This window comes from Chiloscyllium plagiosum, chromosome 22 (assembly GCF_004010195.1).
Source record: "Chiloscyllium plagiosum isolate BGI_BamShark_2017 chromosome 22, ASM401019v2, whole genome shotgun sequence".
In the NCBI taxonomy this organism is placed as follows: domain Eukaryota; kingdom Metazoa; phylum Chordata; class Chondrichthyes; order Orectolobiformes; family Hemiscylliidae; genus Chiloscyllium; species Chiloscyllium plagiosum.
Genome location: NC_057731.1, coordinates 36,133,480 through 36,154,482, shown reverse-complemented (window position 1 = coordinate 36,154,482; position 21,003 = coordinate 36,133,480). Strand labels below are relative to the sequence as shown.

General features: G+C 36.6%; 1 protein-coding gene across 2 annotated transcripts in view; it reads right to left on the bottom strand.

The window, feature by feature from the left end:
* vwa2 (von Willebrand factor A domain containing 2) overlaps nucleotides 1-21,003 on the bottom strand; it is a 68,807-nt gene that overhangs the window by 34,208 nt on the left and 13,596 nt on the right. For both annotated transcript variants that reach the window (XM_043712796.1, XM_043712798.1), the window contains exons 3-7: nucleotides 15,013-15,087; nucleotides 12,345-12,478; nucleotides 5,092-5,201; nucleotides 1,590-1,784; nucleotides 464-597 (exon numbers count right to left, since the gene is read on the bottom strand). In XM_043712796.1, coding sequence (XP_043568731.1) covers nucleotides 464-597; nucleotides 1,590-1,784; nucleotides 5,092-5,201; nucleotides 12,345-12,478; nucleotides 15,013-15,087 — 648 coding nt within the window. The remainder of the gene's footprint in view (nucleotides 1-463; nucleotides 598-1,589; nucleotides 1,785-5,091; nucleotides 5,202-12,344; nucleotides 12,479-15,012; nucleotides 15,088-21,003) is intronic.

The following is a 21,003-nucleotide window of genomic DNA, read 5'->3' as shown; positions in this document are numbered from 1 at the left end:
GGATGAGGGCTTCGCAGACTAGGCCAGCATTTAATGTCCATACCTCATTGCCCAGGGGAAAGTTAAGAGTCAACCACATTGCTCTGGGTTTGAGTCGCATGTAGGCTAAAGAGGAAAGGATGGCAGTTTCCTTCCCTAAGGGACATTAGTGAATCAGATGTGCTTTTCCGACAATCAACAATGGTCATCAATAAATTCTTAATTCCAGATTTTTATTGGATTCAAATTCCCTACCATGGTGGGATTCGAACCAAAGTCCCCAGAGAATTACCTGGGTCTCTGGATTAACCATCTAGTGATAATACTGCTAGACAGTCGCCTTTCCCTGTCATTACTAAATGGTGCAGCATGTTCAAGGGGTTAAATGGCCTACTTCTGCTACAAATCTATATGATTATATGACTGTAAATTGACTGACTAGATGATATAGACATATGTTATGTTAAAGCTGTTTGCAGATTACCTGGAGGAATAGCAGAGCAGACATCAGAGCTGGTGAGTGTGCTGTAGAGACCATTGACCGCATCATCAAAATGCTCTGCGAATAGGACGTGGCTTTCAGTGGGTTTACTAGCCAGTGTGTAAAGCTCATCCCATCTGCCGGAAGATCAACATTAACGTGTGTGCTATGGTCACTTTCCTAGATTATTTGACAGGCAAATCCATTTTCAAACAAAGTAATGGAAAATGTTTAGACGTGATGCCATGATTTAGAAACAAAATGTAACTTGCATCATGGTCCTTCTAGTTAAATTGGTTATTTAAGTTACTTGACTCAACCTCTGAAACCAGTGATCAATACGTGCTTTTTTTATTTACAGACTAAAACATTTATGATTGCATAGATACACAAATATGATTGTAATTATAACCCACATATTCTTCTAGTGACTAAAATATTGAAGTGAGCAGAAAAATCTCCTGGCCTCATAAAGATCCAAGAAGCATCCACAAGAGCTCATTCATGGTTTAACCACTGAACCACTGAATAATATTTCTTCTTCAAATAAAAATACAAGGCAATTAAATCATGGTCATAAATAAGCCTGACTGCTTAATTACTGGATGAAAAGTGGTTAGCCTACAAGCAAAATTCGTTACCTGTGGGAGACCGGAAGAATCTCAATGTAAGGTTATTATTTGAAGAACCCATCCCACATTCTTCAATGACCTCTGGGTCAATTACATTTTTATCTCGTATACCCATATGGCTACAGTTTCAGTACAGTCATTCATCTACCAGCACAACTGAGAAACAGTTTGAGGAAGTGCAGCATTCTTCCATGTGTAATCACCCTGGTATTTGTCACACTATCTTCACTAAGTTACTTGGCAGGGAGTTTTTATGTTTAGTATGTTTAGCTTTAGCATTATGTTTAGCTTTAGCATTCCTTTCAAAAGATGAAAGGAAAGGAGTTTGACTCCAACATCATCTAAAAATAATCTAAAGCCCATGAGGAATAGGTTGTACCATTACAATAATCTAAAGAGCTAAAAGGTGAAATTTGCTAAAAAAATCAAAACATCAATCACATTCTTACAGTTAATTATTCATAATGCTCCACACAGAACTGAAGGAAGCTCCTCACCTTGGAAATTTGACTCCAACAGCAAAGACAATTATTCCACTTTCTTTCAGTTGAGTTGCTGCCTGTTCTACATTACCCTGAGATCTGCCATCAGTAAGAATGACAAGAATTCGAGGAACAGATGAGTTTCTTGAACCAGTAAAACCTTTATGCAGAATGTACTTCAAAGCCAGGGGTGTCTGTGTACTTCCACCTCTGTGTTAATGAAACAACAAGATTAATGAAACTAGTGGTTAATAGTGCAAGGAATATTTTAGTATTCTTGATCTAGTAAGTTTTGCATTTATCATGAAGTACAGTGATAATAAGGAAACTATTAGTATAACAAATAATTTGCTCATTTCTAACTGCAATTACAGTGTAAACTGTGAATTCAATGGGATTACCAAAGATAACTGACGCTTATCCAGTATTGAAAACTCACATTCCGCTTCCTCAGAAAGTATTCAAATTATTTTTCTCAGACTTTAAGAGAAGCCATATATTATTACAAAACAGAGGTGAACCCCTCTGTTAATTAAATCAAACACCCAGAAAAGCTCGCCTTGCCTTGCAATCTTGTTAAAATATGAGTGACAGAGAACTCCCAAATTCTACTATTTGAAGAAAATAACATCAATTTATTTTCAAACTCTAAAAGTGAATATTAAAAAGCAACTATTTACAACTCTAAGCCCCACTTTCTCTTAACTGCTTACTACCTGCCTCCAACTCTATAACAATATGCTGTCCGAATAAGACACTTGTTAAAGTTACATCAACTTAATTTCAAAACCACATAGTCTCTGTCTTCTTCTGTATCTTCACTCTTCCAGTTGAGGATCTCCCTGGGTCATCTTCTTTCTTTTTACTGTGAGTATGTTTCACGTGAAAAGGTACCTTTGATAGAGAGTGTTTTCTAATTTCTTCGAGAGCAACATGTGACATTGTCAGTTAGCTCTCTGGCTCTACAGCAGTTGTTCTCTGACCAATTCTCAAAAATATCCCCATTCCAATACCTCCCAACATCGGATTGTCTTATTGGTTCAATGTTGGCAAAACAATAAATTCAAACTTGATTGGGTTTTAGAATCCTGGGGCATAATTTAAACTGATTGGTTAAATTTGAATTATTGTCAAAACTCGGGTATTCATTTCACAGCCAAATATTACATATTTTCAATTTTCCAGTACACTCTGGGACTGCCATCTAGTCGTATATACAGGTGCTTGTAGCCTGTCATTTCAGAACAGCATTCTCTCTCTCTCTCTCTCTCTTAAAGGTACAGTACACACCTTCAACTTCATAACAATATGGCTCAGAATGTTCACTTCATTTGTTTAAATCAGCCAAAAATCTGTTCTTAATTAAATAGTAAAGTAGATAACATTGTCTAAAAGTACTAGAATGGATTTAAGAAGTCTTTTTATAAATGCTTTGATTCCATGCTATCTAACTGATTACCTTCTATGCTTTAAAGGGAAGGCAAAGGATTATCTTTGCAAAAGAATGATCCCAGTGGTTCATTTATGAGTGCACAAAAATGAACTGATCATTTTCTGGAAATTTGCACTAATATTTATTCATTAAAAATGGGAATGCCATATTCCGCATCTATTGTGGAATCAAAATTCACAACTCTTAATGCTTTAACTAGTTACAAAGTGGTTTGCTGCTGGTGGTTTAAAATAATGCCCCTTCCTAGCACCCCCTCCACAGAGGAATGTTCCTGGTGAATGTCCGCCAGCTGTAAACATGACCCAGGATATTAGACGAGGGACTGTGAATTTTGGATTTTCCTCAGCTCCAACTTCGAACTGATGCCGTGGTCTGGATGGTAAGATGTATACGAGTTGCAAAGCAATGTAATTCAGGACAACAGTGGAGCCCATCAGAGTTTCTGCTCCAGGGTAATGGCCAGTGAGACCCAAGAAATCTGGAAAGTTTTGATCAAACTATTAATATCAAACTTGAAACGTGGCAACTCCAAAGGATCTGTTGAGCTCTCTTAGTCCTCTATCCCAGAAGGTGATGAACAGGCATTTGTGCCAACCAACTGGTAAAACCATACTAATAAATTGAGCCTTCCACTAACTGGGATACTCCAGTGTCATCAGAAACAGAGATTAGTTAGTGCGACTCATCTATAACAGCAGACTAGGCTGCAGGATTTTTGAACTCTTGACCTCTGCTAACATGAGGTTAAGGATTACATTCAGAGGCTTATATAGGGTACTATAGAGCAATGCTTTGGGATTCCAACAAACATTTCAATGTAAAAGAAGATCAGAAGTATTTTTAGTTTCTTTAATATTTTTATGCAATAAAGGATCAAAACAAATCAAAATACCATTGAAATCTATGTCTAACTATTAATATCGCTCACCATTAAGAAAGTAAACAAATTATCAGTTTTACTCTTCATTGCACAATACAGTGCACAAGCAGGGATATACAAGCTCTTCAATACCAGACCTAATCAAAGGTTATTGTGGAAAATTAAAGGTCACAGTATAAGGGGTAATATATTGTCTTGTCTTGAATTGAAGATCAGCTCGCTAACAAGAAATAGACATTCGGGTATAAGTAGGTTTTTGTCTAATTTACAAGATGTAACTAATGAGTTGACACAATTATCTGTGCTGGGGTGTCGACTGGTTACAGATTACATAAATGGCTTAAGGAACCAAAAGCATGCTTGTTAAATTTGCTGATGAAACAAAGATAGATAGGAAAATAAGAGAATGTAAAGAAGCTATAAAGATATGAAGATAGGTTAAATGAGTGGTCAAAGATATGGCAAACTTTTTAGATGGTAAAGGAATGTATAGGTGCAAGATGCAGAGGGATCTGCATCAATCACAATTGGTTTGTGTACAATTACAGCAATTAATTTAAAAAAGAACATTATCATTTCTTGCAAAAGGAACTGAATACAAAAGTAGGGAGGTTATGATTCAGTTCTACAGGACACTGGTGAGACCATGTCTGGAGTACTGCCCCTTATTTAAAGAAGGATGCAAATACATCAGAAGGATTAAAGGTTATTGGAGGTAGGCAGGGACATGGAGTGATCAGATTAACTGTGACCTAACTGAATGGTGAAGAAGGCTGGAGAGGTCAAGTGACCTATTCCTGCTCATTGTATGTTCGTAGATATGTTTCTCTGTTCTCACAAAGCAGCTTGATAAATTATATAAAAACTGATTAATTTGGATGCTGAAAACCATAATTAGAGATAGACCATAATAGAAATACTCAACAAGTCTGACAGCGTCTGTGGAGAGAGAAATGCAGTTAAAAGTTCAGGTGGCAACCGTTCTTCACAACTGGAATACATTAGACATGTGATCAGTTTTTAAGCAAGTATAGAGGCATTGAAAGTGGAGTACAGTACTTCCAGCACTTTCAATTCATTAAATAATTAATATCTTTGCACTTTAAGGATTTTGATTGCAGGTATTGTTAATAATCCTTAAATATGCATCAAATAAATGCACTTTTGGAAAAAAGGTAACAAACCTAAATATAATTCTTTTAAGCTGTTCCTTTACTTCTTCCCTTGTTAGATAGGAATTCAGGTAAAATTCAAATTTTGGGAATGAACTGTACTGGATTACACCAACTCTGACCTGCAAAGAAAAAAACTGCTTAGTTCCAAATGAATGAAAGAATTAACCTTTATATTTACCCATACCTTTTCATATGAACTGATCTTCACTAAACTAAGGGCATTGCTTGTGAAAGATGCAATGATCAGCATTGTTGCTTTTCTATGATCAAATAACTAATGGACAAATAATGAACACTGACGTGCACTTACTAGAAGGGGAGGCAACTTTGTCTTTGAGAAACAGACACATTAAGCATATGGTGGATGCTAAAACATGTTTTGCTGAAATCCAAAACATAGTAATTGAAAAGGAACCCTGCTGAAATGACAGATGTACATGGGCCTAAAGTCAAGCATGAAGCATGTCCTGTGAGGAGAGTATCATCTCCCACGGGTATCAGATCTGTCGACCCAACTCTGAGTAAGCAAAATGTAGCTAAGGGATTATACACTTTCCAAGATGCACTTACTTCAAGGTGTGGCTGTGACCCTTTTGCTTGAGTTCATCTATATACATAAGCTGAAGGAGTACACCATCAGAATGAAGAGAGAATTATAAGGTGCATGTCAGTTAATGGTACACTGCTAATGGGTATGCCTCTTCAAGGGAAATCTTTTACCCAAAACCAATTCAATTTCTTCTTATTTTACAATATTTCATAACAGGAAAAATTGGACAGAGGGGAACTTCTGCATATTAAAGCGACAGTTTCAGAATGGAAGATGTATTTTATTGAAAACTCCTAATGCTATTTTCCAGTTGATACAAGCCAACATTTCATATCATGTGACATCCCATGAATAGAATAGAAACGGTGCTTCAAGAAATTAATTTGCAAAGCTCAGTGACGTCTCAAAGAAATAATGTGAAGATTTCCAGAGCATATAGGAAAACCTATTGAATATTTCAGCAGTGGTTGCTGGTTATCTTTTTAAAAGCTGAAGCATATCTACATACACTACCCATGCCAGGATGCTATCATGGCCATGGGCCATTCAAACTTTTGAAAGGCATTTCATTCTTTTGCTCAAAACTATTTTCATAATAAGAAGAAAGCCAGGTTAAAAATAGAAGAGCAGGGTGTAAGCAGACAAGTCGGAGGAGAGATGGACAACAACTACTTGAACAAAGCCTGCTTCACTTCTTAACCACTTATTTTCAATACATCTTTTATAAATCTCTATACCTTCTGCTAACCTCGCAGCACACCCTTCTCTCTCCCTCTCCCACCCTCAGCTTTGAGCTGAACTTTCATCATCGCCTGGGTTAAAAATCTGGAATAAATTCCCTCCTTAAGCAATGCAAGTGTTCCTTTCAAGAGTGACTACAGCAGTTCAAGAAGGCAGAACACCACCACCTTCTGAAGGACAAACAGGGATAAGCAACAAATGTTGGCTTTGTCAATGAAACTGACATACATGAAGGATTTTTTAAAAAACAAGGTCCATGTGTTTAAGGAAAATACTGGAATATATACTGTTCCATCACTAACTGAAAAGAGGATGGTTTTGGTGCAGTTCCTTTTATGCCATTCTAAATAAATACTATCTTACCTGAAGAAACTGAACTTAAGACATGGCTTCTCCACTGACATAATGTTTGCTTTAATCCTGGGATGCTTACACATCATTGGTTTTTGTTTATACCATTTTGGTGTGAAATCTGATATACAGGAACTCCTGCAAATTCCTTAGACTAAGAAAATGTTTAGCAATTAATTCCTGGTATAGTCAGGGTCAGTGTAGCCAGCATCTGTTATATCCGTATCCAATGGTACACAGATTGATGATCTATTTGACATGCTTTAAATTATTACATTAGATTAAGGTTACTGGAATAACATATTTTGGAATACTACAATAATTTGTTTGGAACAGAGCAAGTCTGTATTTTTCACATATATGCTTGTAATATGCCCCAGACAGTGAAACATCCTCAGAAACACCTGCTATCCTTCTTCAGAATTCCAAATCTAACCCTTACAGTGTAACCTTACTAAGTGCAGAATTAATCTGTTTGATACTATAATTGGAGGGGTTAGAAGTTAATATTCTGAAGTACCTCTTAAAAAACAGAATTTCTATTTAACTTTAGCTGATTAAAAGATTTGATGTCAGCATCATTTCCCAACTGACCTCTTTGTTTCTGTAACTTACTTCTATGAGAAACCATGAAGACCATGATCCACACCTGAATTTTCTGCCATTTTATCTGTGTTAAAGTGGAACTACAGTGAATATCAGAAGACAATTACAGGTTACAGCTACAAGGCACGTGCATACTGATCCTGAATAGCTCCGTGCCCAGTTTGGCATAGAAAGCTTCTTGAGTTCAACTTTGTTATTCATTCCCTTAAGTAGACTTGGTGTTTTATTTTAATGGGAGTTGAACATACTACCCACTGACTATAAATGCTGGAGGAAATATCACAGAAGCGCTTCACAGGAGGCTCCCAAGCACTGAGGATGTCACCTAGACAGGGGACAAAACGTCTGCAACACAAATTCCCAGCTCGGCGAACAGAACCACAACAGTACTTCACTGACTATACCTGCACTTAAGAAGTGAAAGTCACTATATAAATGTGTGTCTTTCATTTCACTCAATACATTCATGTTGCCAGATATGTAACAATAGATTTCCCTAATGATTTTACAAAATATTTGTCTCTTTCATATGAATGCTTCTTCATTCTTGCTAGAGGTACACTGATCAAGCATTTGGTAAGACGACATCTGACGCACAGCAATAAGGTGCTTTATTTCACTTTTAGAAAACTATACAGGACTGCACTCTATTAACCGCATGCTTACAGCTTGCCTACACATGACAATACAAAAGGTTGGAAACACCAAATTAGTCTACAACGGTGAGTTATCTTGCTGAACTTACGTCCATACTTCTAAGCTCTTTGTGTGAACAGAAGTCCCCCCAGCTACCTCATTAGCAAACCTACCTGGTCTTCTCGTAATTCAGTTTCAAAAACCTTGCCTCCCTCTATCTCTCATAATACCTCCATTGTCACATACTGCAAGGGGTCAGAAGACTTTCCAATAGAAATAAAAACAGAAAAAAAGCAACTTGATGATTTATTTGGACAATTTAACAGACTTCATACCCATTCTGTGGAGAAGATTAACACAAAGGAAGAGTACTTCTGATGCTGGGAACTGACATAAATATAGAAAATGTGAAAAATCCATTGGACATTCAATCCAAGATCTTCAATGCAAAAATTTAGTTCTTCTCTCTTCACCACTCCTGCCCAACCTACTGAGTATTCCCTGTAGCTTCTGTTTTTATTTTGGATTTTCATTTTGTTTTGGACTTTCCATCTAAGCACCTGAAGCATTTTTACTAACCAGGTAAGGTAGAAATTGATTATCAATTAGTCTCTGGGAAAAATAGGTTCTTCTTAGTAAATTAACCTCTCAGCTAAGTATTTTTTAAATTTCTGTGAATCACTTTGCAGAAAAACACTAAAATGAGTTATTTCCAACCTTCCCTGTGAAAAGTTATTAAATATCCCAAATGTGATAACTTCTGGGACATGGTTTTCCATTTATTGTTCCGTATAGCAAGGGTGTGCAAATATCAGAAGCACAGAATATGAGGCATATTGCAATCTTATTTATCATTTTTGCACCAATAATTAAACGTTACCTAAGAGAAAAGTTAATCAGAAGAACAAAGGCCAGTCTGATCTCAGAAATTGATTAAAAACAAATGGTGATTCAAGTTTTTAAGTCCAGTTTAAATTGTTGTTAATTCCTTCTAACTTGTGATTTTTTTTTACCATTTCACTAAACCTGAGATTGGATTTGTTCACTAGCACTACAGTCTTGGAGCTTTAAGATCATTCTGGGCAGATATGTTCATGCAGTGCAGAGGGACAACTACAATATCAAACATCCAATTTCCAACCCTTAGAAAAGAGACCCTTTTTCAATAGCACCCAGTCTGAAGCACAAATCTCCAATAACCCAGAGATTAAGAGTCTCGTGCCTTACTGACTGAGTTAGACAGGCAGCTCACTGCCCAATTTCCAACTGTCAGTTATTTTAATCAACTTCCTCAGATGTGTTTTGACATACCTCTAAGGCAGGTTAGACTTAAACCCAGGTATTCTGGCCCGGAGACTGGTGTACCATCACTGCGCACCAAGAAAATTAATTTCCACCTCTTATATTGTCCACAACTGGCATGGAAGCCAATTATATTGAGCAAATAACCTCAAATAATTGCAGTTTTTGTAGGAGTCAATTACAAAGACCTAATTTAAAACTTACTCAATGGACCAAAGATTTAAAGCAGGTCATTAAGTCCTAATACTGTATGTATCAACTTTAAAGCTTTGTTGAATTCATTCAGTTTCAACTATCCACATTTTGTTATTCCATTTGTAAGGCCATTCTGATTTCAGGCAAAATTAGTCTTTAAGCAGTTTCAATCAGTTATTCTTACCTCATTAAAGTTATTAATGACAATATTGAAAGTGTAAATACTAGCAATTTACAAATGTAGCTGCTAAGTCAAACATTCTATTATTTTAAACATGCTTTCCAATTAACAAAAAACAATTTCTAGATGCTTAGATCTGGTGGGCGGCACGGTAGCACAGTGGTTAGCAGTGGTTCAATTCCCGCCTCAGGCGACTCTCTGTGTGGAGTTTGCACATTCTCCCCGTGTCTGCGTGGGTTTCCTCCGGGTGCTCCGGTTTCCTCCCACAATCCAAAAATGTGCAGGGGTTAGGTGAATTGGCCATGCTAAATTGCCCGTAGTGTTAGATGAAGGGGTAAATGTAGGAGAATGGGTCTGGGTGGGTTACGCTTCGGCGGGTCGGTGTGGACTTGTTGGGCCGAAGGGCCTGTTTCCACACTGTAAGTAATCTAATCTAATCTAATCTAACTAGATTCACCTTTTCTTGTGCATAGCAGGTAAATGGTTCATAAGGGGACAACCATAAAAAAACAGAAGGTGATAACTACTGTTTTTTGGGAACAACAATGTTTTTTTCACTGCATGAATGTGCAGTCACAGAAGCAGCCGCAGCTGGGATTAAAACAGTTAGGGGATTGTTTTTGACTGGCCTGAATGCAATGGGCCAAAAGGCTTATTTCTGTGCCGTGGTTCTCTACAACTCTGCATTTCACTCCAATCTTTCTCTGGTTGGTCCAGTGCCAAAGACATCACTGATCAATTTTTGTTTTCTTTTCAAACAGTGCACTGCCTTTCCTGCAGCCACTGATATCCCCAGTTGTATTGGTCATATCCTAATGAAAGGTGTCCACTTTCACATCACCCGATTACTCATCAGTTTTGATGTAGCAATTTGTGTTTGCTGCTGGACCCATTGATAAAGTGCAACAAAAAACAATTTCTAGATGCTTAGATCTGGTGCCAAGCAACGTCACGGGCAACTTATTTATATTTAGAAAACTACATTTGGGCAAATTCTTTTGCGGAGTATAAACAGATTGAATTTTCTTACTTTTACGTTGGGTACTGATTCTAATGTTTTCTTCATTAATGTTGTATTTTATCTTAAAGCTTCACATTTAAACAACTGTAGAATCTAAAGGACTTGGACTTAGTTCCTGCAGTTCTGTGCAGCATAATTGGCAGCAAGATTCCACCACTGGCTTCGATCCATCTCAATCTCTTTCTCTCTACCCATGGTGGTGTCCCATTCTTTTAGATTTTCCTCAAATTACTTAAATGACCATCCCTGTCCTCCTTCCAATCTGTTGGTTTCCAGTCAATTTCCATTCTGGCAGGGAGTACAGCCAGGCGGTGAAATATGTGCCTAGTCAGTCTCTGACATCTCTCTATTACAGGTGTTGCTAACTGGTTTAAATTACAATTTTAGAGTCATTGAGACCTGTAGCACAGAAAAGTGTCTTTGGTCCATTGAGTCCACACCAGTCAAAAACAACAACCAAACTATTTGAATCCCATTTCTCAACAGATGGTCCGTTGCTTTGTATGCTTTGGCATCACAACAGTATATCTAATTACTCCTTAAACGTTATGAGGGTTTCTGCTTCTAGACCCTCACAGGCAGTGAGTTCCAGATTACCACCACCCTCTGAGTCAATAACCTTTCTCCTTGCTTGCTCATGCATGTATCATAGCTCTATCCAAGTAGATTATGTCTTGTTCTTCCATTCCAAGATTCACTTTCACACATGTACTGATCACATCCTTATAATCAGCATTATCCACTTCTCTTTCCTTTTTGCCTGTCCGATCTAAATGTCAAATGTGGATTTCACTTCCCGTTGTCTCAAACATATGGATATCAGTTTAAATAGCAAGCCTAACTACTTTCAAAACAGCTCAGCAACAAGCAAAGAAACCTTTTGTTTCAGCAGCTCAAGCACTTTCTCCCCAGTCGGAATATTACCTTGGGCAATAGGCTCTCCTAGTATTGAACGTGATATTCCAAAGAGATATTTATACTTGAAACTAAAAAAATCTCTTTGAGGACAAATAGTGGACAATTCCAAATTGTGCCTCAGACACTATAACAACAACTATTCAGAAAACTGAACAAGTTTATTCTAGAAAAGAGAGGACTATGATAATGGTCTGTCAACTATGAAAGGGTTCATTAGTGTGAACGTAGAAAAGTTTCCATTCTAAAATTAAGGAGCAAAAATATAAGATAGTCATCAATAAATCAGGAATTCAGGAGCATCATCATCACTCAGAATTTACTCGACTTGGTTGAAGTGAATAGTATAGATACATTTAAGGGTAAGCTAGATGAATATTAGAGCAATAGAGGAATGGTTTGCCATTAGGATGAGATGACATAAGTTGAGAAGAAATTCTTGTCGAGCTGAAGCAATCTGTTGGGCTGAATGGCCTGCTTCCAGGTTGTTAACTATAATACAGCCATATTCAATCACAGTTTTGGGTTAATCAGAATATTGTGTTACCAACCAATACTTTAACAATTCTAGTGCTATTCCATCAGAATTTCGAATCCTGTTTGTTTTGACAGCTTTTACCAAATAGTGACTGATCATTTCAATAGCCAGCAATGGAAAATAGATCAAGTGATCATAGATATCATTCATTCAAAAGTCTAGTCCTGGATGACTGTGAGACTATCTTATACACACATGTAGTGACAAAGAAAGCCTTTGAACTTACCCTGTCAGGATTTATATCAAGAGCATCACAAAGTTTGAATGCAACATGTTTGGATCTTTCGAAGCTGCCTTTGCCAATACTGTACGACCCATCCAGCAGGAACAACAAATCAATAGCTGCAGAGCACTGCATCACTATGAAAGAAATTGACTTAGATAGTTCACAATTGACATTATTTTTGTACAATCTGAAATTACTGACGATACTTACACACAGCTCAAAACAGTAAACTGCAGTATAAATTTCCAGGAATATTTTCTTTCGAAAATTTCTAAGAACATGACCTATAAAACTCAAACTTTTAAAACTGATGTGCACTCAGATTCCAATACATTGTGTCATGTACTAGCAGGTGATTGGCTCTGATACCTGACAGTGAGATTTTTATTTCTTAACATGCTACCAATCGAGGTATTTTCTTTTGGAGAAACAACAAAATAATCAAAAGGTAAGTTACCCAGCGATGTTGTTTAGCTGTAACAGAAACTGGTCAGGGTAGAGTCTGAATACACTGGCCACCTTCTCCAACATCCCCCTCCCCACAATCGTCACTACTGTGGAATAGCAAATCAGGATATCGGTGAAGTCAGAGATTTTAAAGGAGAGCAGCGTATCTAAAGTGCACAATTTATTTTCAGAAACGTCATATGACATTTGAAAAATGAAAGTAAACTTTCAATCTTTTGTTGTCTTTGATCCTACCATCCTTTGTGTTGATACCTATAGCTAGTTTGTCAGAATTTTTAAAATGAACATTCATCTATGCCATTTGCACATGTCATTTTAAACCTCAAACCTCAGGGATTTTGGGATGGTACCAATATAGCACGACCCAAGTGAGTTATGTATGCCATCAACATGGCCCATAGGCTGAATTCTCTGTCAGCACATAGATGTTTTGTTTTATCTGACTCTTTCAAGCTAAACCTGAAGGTTATGTGTGGAGTTAAGCAATTTGATAAATATAAAATGTAATCACAGGGTTGAAATATATTCACAGCTTAAGGTACCATATTTTCTGAGAGGGAAAGAGAACCTACTTTTCCTTCTCCCCATTTCTTATTTCTTTGGGTCATTGTCATTGCAATTTTCTCCAAACAAAATGGTTGGGTGATCAAATTTACTGGATTATCTGTGTTGTTTCTTATGATCTAGTTGCTGCCCTAACTCAAACTAATGAACCAAGATAGCCACTTCATACAATGGTAATTGTTTCAGATGTTCCTCTCCATTGTCACTTACAGTCACCCAGAATTTGCTGGAGCAATGCATCGTGCACCAAATCCCTTTGAAGTGAGACATTTTGCTTCACCCTTCAGCTCACAATTGATCCATGCTGCAAGTCACTGTAAATGTGAGCCGACAGTGACGTGCGGAGGGCACTAGACATCTGATTCCTTTTTGAAATACACGTCCAACAGTCAGTCTCCTTAACCTACCAAAATCTAAGACTTGAGAAAGAAACAGAGAAAAAGGGGGCAGTAGAGTCAAGTAAAGCAGAGGAAGAGAGGAAAAGAATGATTGATTGAATTGAGAGGGAAAGAGAAAGTAAGGAAGATCTTAAATTTTATTTACTACTTCTAGGAATAAGGTTTCATTGTTCTGATTGTTTCCTTTCTAAACAAGAAAACTTCAGTGGCATTACAGGAACATGTATCATTACTAATGTAAATATATACATTAATATTCTAGTTTGACTCAGGGCAACAACTAGATCATAAGAAACATCACAGACACCAATTGTTTCCTTACTCAATCCAGTAAATTTGATCACCCAATCATTTTGATTGGAGGAAATTGCAATGACAATCACCAAAAGAAAAAAGAAATGGGGAGAAGGAAAAATAGGTTCTCCTTCCTTCTCAGTAAAATAAGGTACCTTAAGCTGTGATTATATTTTAATCCTGTATCAGTTGTAACTTCACATAAATATGCTTATTAACTCCCAGCCTTAACTTTATGTCGCATGTTCAAAGTGTTACTTAATGCACAAATACAACAATTTATTGAAATTCAGGCACAGTAGAGTGAACTGGCATTTCCACAAGACCTGGATGATTTGTATGTTAATAACAGCACACGTTAAATTCATCATTACTTCAACACAAAGTTATTTCTGTACCTTCAGTGGAATTTTTAAAAATACTAAACAATTTTTTTTCAGGAAGTAATAATAAATTAAGCTATTGTCACAAGTGAACAGAAGCAAAAATAGTAACAATCAGTTTGAATTTAGAAAAGTAAAAATTGGGGAGAGATATAAAATTAAAAGGAAGGAAAGTCAATGTAATCTTTTCATTTTAGGAAAGTAAATCTGTTATGAAATGAAATAAATACATCAGCTTCCCAGACTTAATTCTACACAATCAGATTTTACCTGTGAAAGTATTCTAAATTATTCTGTCTTGGATATATATTTATCTAAGTAGTAGAATTAGGATGATGTGTCAAATGTATAATTAGGATTTTTGACTATAATATGAATCAACTTGATGTTTAACTTAAAGATCACTTGTCTTGAAACTGTATTCAGAAATCCTAAGAATGCATCACACATTGTCTACCTGCTCTTTATAATTGTACACAAAATTGTACTTGCAATTTTGAGAACTTTCTAAATTCCATGTGCTCAAAATGTCATTTTAGATCCAGGAAAAATGTCACCTACATTGTCCTGCACTCGAAATCTTCACAACTGTTTCATGATCAGCGTCAAGTTTTTGCAAGCAAAAGGATGACAAGACTATAAAAGAGAGAAAAAAAATCCCCGGGTTAGAACTTTGCAGAATAGCAATCTTTTTCTTTATTTTCATGCATAACGTAATGAAAATAAAAAGGCAGGATTATCCATGCAACTTAGTGATTTCTTTCTATTTAATAGTCCAAGTGAGGCAATCAAAATGGAATACAATTTTTAAAAATGTATTACATTGTGCAAGACAATGGAGGGTGGTGGGGGGGAGGTGGGAGGTTTGATAGATTGCAGTTTTATAGTTCACTCTTCAGATCTTCCACAAACCGTTCTCAGCAAACTGCCAGTAACAGTGCAATTATTATTTTCTCTTGATAGTGGGTGACTATCATTCAAAAGCACTTCAATGATTGCCAAGTGTCTTCAGATGTCTTGAGTTTGAGAAAGGTGCTATAGAAATGCAAGCCTTTCTTTCTTTATCTCATTTCAAGTTATTTTTGCTTAACTGTGTCCCACAAAATTAACCACAGAGTCTAGGAAAGCAAATTTCAGCAGATGTCTGTCATAAAGCCAGCCCACAAGGAGATGCATTTGGAAAACACAGCTCATGTTAGGTACTCAACGGTAGGAGAGATTATATGTATGGATCTTAATTCTGCCATAATGTGTTGCAGATGCAATATCCTGCACATCCTTGCTGTTAATATTCAATATGGTATTTAACTGAGTGTTTACTCCTTCAAGTTACCTTTTTAGCAATTTTAAGAACCTCTCCTGCAGCCACAAAATCACAGCACACTGTTGCGAATAAGTCATAAGACCATAAACTCCACTGGTGGAAAACCTACCAAAAAGACATTAATACTTCACAATACAAAAGTACAGCAGAACCTTGTACTGAAGTATGCAGTTATAATGTATATATTTGCATGTCTGACGACATTATGATCATTATTCTTTTCTGTATAATGTTGGTAAACATTAATTTTCTTCTTTACACTGGAATCCAGCACACACAAGCTTTTGAATTCCAGAGCAATGACGAGATCAAATAGCTTAGAAAAGTACACATGAATGTCCAGCCTATTTCTCCCCATGGTGAAAAATCCGGGTATATGGAATGTGTGATAAAATAGCCTAAATAGTTGTCATTATTGGCAACAATTGTCAATGAAGGACTGCATGATCATCATTTTTCTGCAAAGTTAAAGCCCATGGAACAAACATGATAGTGGCAACATGGATATAGTGTCAGCTGAGTTACAGGAAAAAAATGATGGCAGTGAACAGTTGTTTTTCAAGCTGCTGAACGTACAGATCGTGGTATGCAAGCAAGTCCCACTTCTCACTCTTTTGCTACAGCCCTGAAAATATTCTCTCTTTAGGTATCCATTCAATTCCCTGCTGAAATCCACAACTGACTCTGTCCCTGTGACCCATTCAGGCTGTGCACTCCACATCCTAAACTCCTACTTTTTTGAAAAGACTTGGGGATTGGTGGGAGGAACACTGCTCTTTCTAGATATATATTAATAACTTCGATTGGTGTGTCGTCAATATTTTCATATGACACATAACCTGTAAGGATTAGGAAATGTGAAGAGGAGAATCATACACCTCTAGAGGATACAGGCTGTGGAATTGCCAGAGAAGCAACAGATGAAATGTACAATTTTAAAGAGGGTGCAGGACCAGAAGGACCTGGGTGTAACATGCTCGAATCACTGAAGGTGGCAGGGCAGTTTGTCAATGATTTAATATATGAGACTTTGTGTTTTAAATGTGATGAGTGTTATCGTAGAGCGGTCAAGCTGCTGTGGTCACATAGCAATTGCTCTCCTTGGGCACTACCCCTGAGTCTGTCATCAAGTTACACAAGAAATGGTGAGAAAACTGGAATCCAATGAACATAGTTTTAAGATGATTGGCAGAAGTACCAAATGCAAAATAAAGGTAAGATTTCTTTTTTAATACATATTTTATTTGAAAAAGGAGTTTAGGATGTGGGATGTACAACCTGAAGAGGTAATAAAGACACATTCAGTTCTGGTTTTCAGAAGAGATTTTGATATCACTTGAAGAGAGACCATTTTCAAGGTTATAACAAAAGAGCTGAGGACTGGGACTTGCTAAATTGCATAAAGCTAATGGAGAAATACAGACCAAAAAAACCTTGTGTGTTGTAACCATTCTAGGACTCTATAAATTGAGTGTTCAGTGGCAGCAGAAAAATTCACATTCCAGCTAATCTGCCAACTTGGATTAAAGTAAGCAGGGCTTGGAATGAGATCGTAGAATCATCAGTGAATGTCAGCTGTGGCTCTGTCAGTAGCACTCTCATCTACAAACCACAAGGTTCATGTCCCACTCAGGGCTTGAGCATAAAAATTAAAACTGACATCCCAGTGTAGTGCTCAGGAAGTATTGCTTTTTGGATAAGATGTTAAAATACAGTCCAATCTGTCTACTTGGATAGGCATAATTCAAAGAATAGAACAATATAATCCCTCAATCAATATCCCAATAAAGATTATCTGGGTTAATGCAGATTGTGAGTATTTGCTGTGGTCATACTGGTTGCTTGCCTCTGGATTTATCAAATTGACGACACATCAAAAAAATACTTGGTTGGCTGTAAAACATTTTGAGACATTTGGTGATTCTGAAAATTGCAATATTAATGTAATTTATATTTTCAAATTATATTTCGGTAATATTTTACTAGCTTTAAAGCAATTTGAAACAAACTTAAGTTGTGAAAGGTGCCTCATAAATCCCATTTACATCAAACTGTCTGTCACATTAGCATGAAATACCATACTTTCGCAGACTCCATTTTTAACAAGATATATCCTTTAATTTTACCTTTGATAGAAACATGTATTTAGCTCCATGAGTGGCTCATTGTAAGGATAATCCACATTGGCAACAGTTTTTCATTCCTGGGCTATCAACATCCCAAACCATACAGTTTACATAGGTCCGGATTTGAAAATTATGCTTCATGTTGGATTAGCTGTGACCACATGCAGGTTGAGAAATTAGCACATAAAGCCCTATGCTACAATCTTTCTCATCTCTCAAGATGCTGCTTGCAACTTATAAGGACAGATGGAGGGTGTCTGGATTTAGAAACAGAGAACAGCTGCTCCCTCAATTATATCTTGCAAAGGCAAATCATTTTTGGACAAGACACAGAAGCCAGAACCAGCTGTTGTGCAGCTAAAATCATCAAGTGCAGTCTTGTTAACACCTGCAAACCTGTTTTCAAACAAACACGTTTACACTAGCAGTGGTAAGATAGCCATTTAAAATGACAGCGATTTACCTTTATATTCAAAGAAATGCTTCTCTAATGGACAATCTCAGTACAATCATACTTTGAACAAGTAATGTTTGTGTTGACTGAAAACTGTAAATACTGAGCAGAGAGTTCTTGGAATGCTTTTTGTCACATTTGTCACTTCTCATTGCGGCCATTTCGGACTCATTTCAGGCTGAAGGAGGAAAGGAAAACAGCCATTGTTCATTTCAAATATCTCTCTCTACCCTGAGAAAGCCTAATATTACAGGAGGAGTGGCAGTGTACTAAGCAACATTGATGTGAAAGACAACAAACAATCTAGTTATTTTCATATAAGGACATGTGCTGGCTTTTAAATATATTTTGGGTCAAGCTTGCTAGCACATTTATATCATAATCTGACCCTAATCAGAGTGTTTTTAAAAAAATTCAAAGTTTCCAGTTACAGTAAACTTTTTGGATGCCAGTTACAACAGGCTTTTAGGGTACCAGTTCCTGGAGATTAGCAAATTGATCCTGCAGGTAGTCCCTCTCTCGACAGAATCATCTATTGGTGACTGACAGATTCTTCACAAACCAATCAGATTAAAATGACACACAAGTTCTATAAGGAGCAGGTGATCCACTTTGCCATATTATTACCCAAGCAATGCGTGAAAATGACCCATTATGGAGAAAGTATTCATTTTATATTCTATCACTGTTGCATACACAGAGCATTCTCAGACACACTTAGAGGTGTGGCAAGGAATCTTACAATTCTGAAGAATGACCTAACACTATGAAAAAGCATAAAACTGTACAAGTCATCTAATCTGTTGAAATATGGAACCAAATGAATATTGCAAAAACAACTTGGTATTTTACAGATGTGTTCCTTCCTTACACTTTTCAGATCCAATCTTCTTCTTTGAAAACATATTCTTATCAAAGTATGAAAGTAATTTTGTTTGTATATTGGAAAGAAGTGACCACAACAAACACACCAAGTTGTTATGTTTAAATATCATTTAAAGTATAATGTGTGCGAAATACTCTTTAGAGAAAGTGAGACAAAACAGCAAGACAGTCATGTACCTAGCAAGAAGATATTAGGTCTTGTAACATGATTATTCATAACTATGGAACTTTTTTGGCATCACATACTACTCATTAAGGGATGGAAATTGATGTAATTAAATCATGTCTAAGAACTTTGACAACATGATACTCTATGGTTTAGTTCCAAATCTAATATAATTCAATTCTAACATAGGAGGATGAAGAAACCTTCTCCAGCTGAAATGATGTCTCAATTACACCAAATGTAACTAATCAACACTCATCTGCAAATAAGAAACCAAGTGCAAAAACAGATCAACAAAGAAATCACCCAATAAATGGGACACTACTTAAGCTTAACAAAATAAATTAGAAACTGTGATCAATGTCTGTGGAACTGAGAACAGATGAAGGAACAGTAAAGCTAGAAAGGTACTCAGTATGTGGTTGTTCAGCAAGAGAAGAAGAGGCAGCACTGAAAATGTTATTCATTTTCAGAAGGGGAGGTGAAATTTCTAAAAAGAAATTACTGTACAGTCATTTGGGAATAGTTACCAAGAACTTATAATTAACAAAGAATTTAAAGGAAATTTATAAATTTTCAGTGTGGAAAGAGGCAATTTAGCCCATCATGTCTTCATTATCTACCAAGGAGCTAGTTCAAGTCCATTTTTTGTTGTTGATCCATCATGTAAGTTTTTACCTTTCTCATTCTTTCAAGCAGTGAGCATCTCACCACCCTCTTAGTGAAAATAATTTTCCTTCAAATCCCTTCTAAACAATTTTCACTAATATGTCTTCCATGTGGGACCTTATCAAAATCTATAAAGACTACATCAAATGAAAACAAATGCATAATTGCTGATGAATCTTTCCAACAAACCCTCCACCTTAATCCATAGATGTTTGACTTACCTGCCATGACATTCCTTACCCATTAACCATCTCCCTACTGATTGAGGATTGGGTTCAGATCACAAAGGGGTTTGGATATGGAAGGGTCAACTTGCAGCATAAAATGGATATAAGGTAATTCTATTTCAAAATGTTTTCCCACTCAGAAACTGCCAGATGAGATATACAATGCTCCTCATTACAGAAGACACTACTTTAACAAATTCTCTGTGATTGGACTTGGCTTTGAAGTTGAATGTGAAGTTAGATGTGGGCTGGATCAGATCTGACCTTAATAATAATTGCTGAAATTTTCTCAAGCAAGGGAAAGTTACATCTATGCTCCCCTGAGAATAGCTAATCAGCAATTAACCAGATAAAGTACGATATTAGAGTGAGGGTGAAAAGATGGAATGATGGTCCAACATATATGAGTAAATTGCAAGCTACTACTAAGACAGTGATCAGACCATTCTAACTAATTGTAAAGGAGGGGAATATGGATTTAATTGCAATCTTGGCATCACATACAAAGGTTTATGATGAAATTGTACAATGGATTTTTGGTTAGTTGTCATGTGTATAGCGAAAGAAAATGTGAGAAAAATTAAAAACACAGATTGTTTGCCTAGATTTCCATCACACATGGAATCCTCTGATTGTTGGAGTACACACAAAATTCTAAAATTCCTTGATCTTCCTCACCATCCTTCTCATGGGCCACAATA